General features: G+C 39.4%; 1 protein-coding gene across 1 annotated transcript in view; it reads left to right on the forward strand.

Annotated features, from left to right (window-relative positions):
* The window catches only part of col7a1 (collagen, type VII, alpha 1), a 67,140-nt gene that overhangs the window by 13,160 nt on the left and 51,379 nt on the right, over window positions 1-2,601 (forward strand). The window contains exons 8-10 of the mRNA XM_016515898.1: window positions 537-666; window positions 757-876; window positions 985-1,010. Coding sequence (XP_016371384.1) covers window positions 537-666; window positions 757-876; window positions 985-1,010 — 276 coding nt within the window. The remainder of the gene's footprint in view (window positions 1-536; window positions 667-756; window positions 877-984; window positions 1,011-2,601) is intronic.

Here is a 2,601-nt window from a genome sequence, read left to right on the forward strand (position 1 = left end):
TTTTTTATCAGTCTGGCGAGTAAACAAAAAAATTTACTAGCCAATGGCGATTCAATTGCCAAGGTGTCCATAGAGGGCTGGTAGGAGACTACTTCTCAGCATTTATTTAACTCTATTAATTAATTATTTTGTATTGAAATATTTTGTACATTTTAAGGGTCACTGAATTTTTTTTAACACCAGCGTTAATTTAGTATTACTTATTTATTATCATGGTATTTATTAATGTGCTTTTGCTAATTATGTGATTTGTCTTTTAATTTGTTTTTATTTATTTATATTTTTATATAGCTTTAGTATTTTTATTCCAGTTGAAGTTTTAGTAATTTTAGTACTTCAGCTCAATGTAGTTAGTTTTGCTACATTTTTAAGTTTAAGTTTTCCATTGAATATTTATTTATTTTTTATTTCAACTTTATTTCAGTTACTCAAAATTGTTTACATAGTTTTAGTTTTAGTTTACAATAACAACAACAACAGTGGATCAAACAAAGTGTAGCATATTGGTCTCCACTGAAAAGTATTTTTACCTGCAGGAAACCATACCAAGCAACCAGCAGAGCTACACTGCACGAGAGCTGCGTTCAGGCACAGACTACCTGATCACTGTTATTGCTCAGTACCCAAACACCTTGGGAGAGTCAGTGTCTGGCAAGACCCGAACAAGTGAGAACTGAACACAACAGAAATATGTGTCATCTAAATCAGCATCTCTTAAAAAACTCTCACTCTCTCTTACCCCAAACTACCCTCTAGAGCCTCTCCAAGGTGTGACTGCACTGCGACTGATCCAGGCTGGGTTTTTTACACTGGCTTTGGGCTGGGACACTCCAGCTGACCAAGTACAGGGTTACAGAATCACCTATGGACCTATAGGTGAGACTGGCACACTTCCATATGGACAATAATCCATACTTCTATTGCATTTTTCAGGAATGTTTTTACTCTTTGAATAGTCAATACCATAATTGTAGTGTGAGTCAGTGAAAGAGATTCTGGAGGATAAATATGTAAGAGATAAAGAAGAAAAGGATGACTGGGCCAAGCAGCACTGTAATATATAGTAGTTTTATTATTTTTCTAAAGAAGATGTGAGCAGTGTTTGTACAGTATGTTCAAAATTTGATCTGATCATTCAGAGAAGAAGAAGTCTCTTCAAAAAGCCACATGATTGAACATTAATTTCTGTTGCAAACAGTCCACTGTAAAACAGTAGTTGAGGAATTTGAACAAACCCTTAATTCTAAGTGTGAGCAATAGTAATAGTGATTATGGCCTTAGCAAGCGCCACTAACTAATGATTTTAGCAGTTTGATAAAAGGAAGATGGGGAGGTGGAAGAGTGCGTTTTGGTTTCCCCAAGGCATTTTTGTCAATTGCTTAAAGGAGTGCCAGTTTGCTTTACCTGGTTGGTATCCAGGTGTGAGCTGGCAGAGAACAGATCTGTCAGATTAGGTGTGGCCCTATGTTTAATCAGGTTAGATTTTGAAGCTTGAGGAAGGTGTTTCAACCTGCCTGTCTTAGCCCAATGTTGCATGCAGATGAATAGATGCTGAAACTGTGATTTAAAATTATACTATGTCATTAACTGACTCATATATTGATGCTATGCTGTGTTTGGTTGGCCAGCTGGTATGAGTTGCTGAGCTGCTACCACTGTACCAAACCCCCAAATGTTTCTGAAGATGTACCAAAACATTTTGAAATGAAACATGAGAAAAAATGTATTTCTTGGTTATGAAAATCTATAAAAAGGTACACAAATAAAGAGATAATGCATTAAAGGCAGAGTAAGCGATTTCTGGTAGCCAATGTTGATATTTGAAATCACCAAAACAAACATGCCCCTACCCCAAAAGGGTCTTGCCCCTATTTTGATAGCTCCGCCCCACATATACGTACTCAACCCGGCAACGATTAGTTCTGTGAAACAAAGCAAAACCAATGTTACACCGTGTCTACGGACGTGAGCGGCGCGGCGCAACAAATCCCCGACAGAAAACTGCTGCCGGGTTCTATTTATGACGTGCTGACACAAATTTCAAATGGTTTTCAACGGTCGTTTGATCGCGTCCAGTGTAGGCAGACTTTAGCTGTTGTAGACACGGTGTCACTCACCTATTGAGAAGAAACAAAGCAACCTCGGCGTCCGATCGCAGGCCTCCGCTCCTTGAGTTCTCTCCAGCGATGGAAAGCTGATCCGATATTTACACGGGTCCTACTTCTTGCCTTATCGTTCCGCAGACGTTTTCCTCTTCTGTTTTTTATCCGCCATCTCTATCTTTCTGTCACTCGGCTCGGCTAATGTCCGTCCCATGCACTGAAAGCCCTCTCCTCCACATCACGAGTAGACACGCCCCTTATTGCTGATTGGCTACAAGTTTGTTTTGCGATTCGGCACGAATCAGTTTTCTAAAGTGTTTTTGAAAAATCACATACCCTGCCTTTAAACACAACGGGGCGAAATCATGACGTCATGATTTTAGTACTGAAGTTTCAGGGTTGCCAGGATATTTAAAAAAGAAACGCCCAATTGCTACTAAAAACTACCGCTGGAAAACCGCGGACTTGGCAACACTGCGAAGTTGCGCAGGCGCTGTGA

The sequence above is a fragment of the Sinocyclocheilus rhinocerous genome, unplaced genomic scaffold (assembly GCF_001515625.1).
Source record: "Sinocyclocheilus rhinocerous isolate Xijiao unplaced genomic scaffold, SAMN03320098_v1.1 scaffold85, whole genome shotgun sequence".
Lineage (NCBI taxonomy): Eukaryota > Metazoa > Chordata > Actinopteri > Cypriniformes > Cyprinidae > Sinocyclocheilus > Sinocyclocheilus rhinocerous.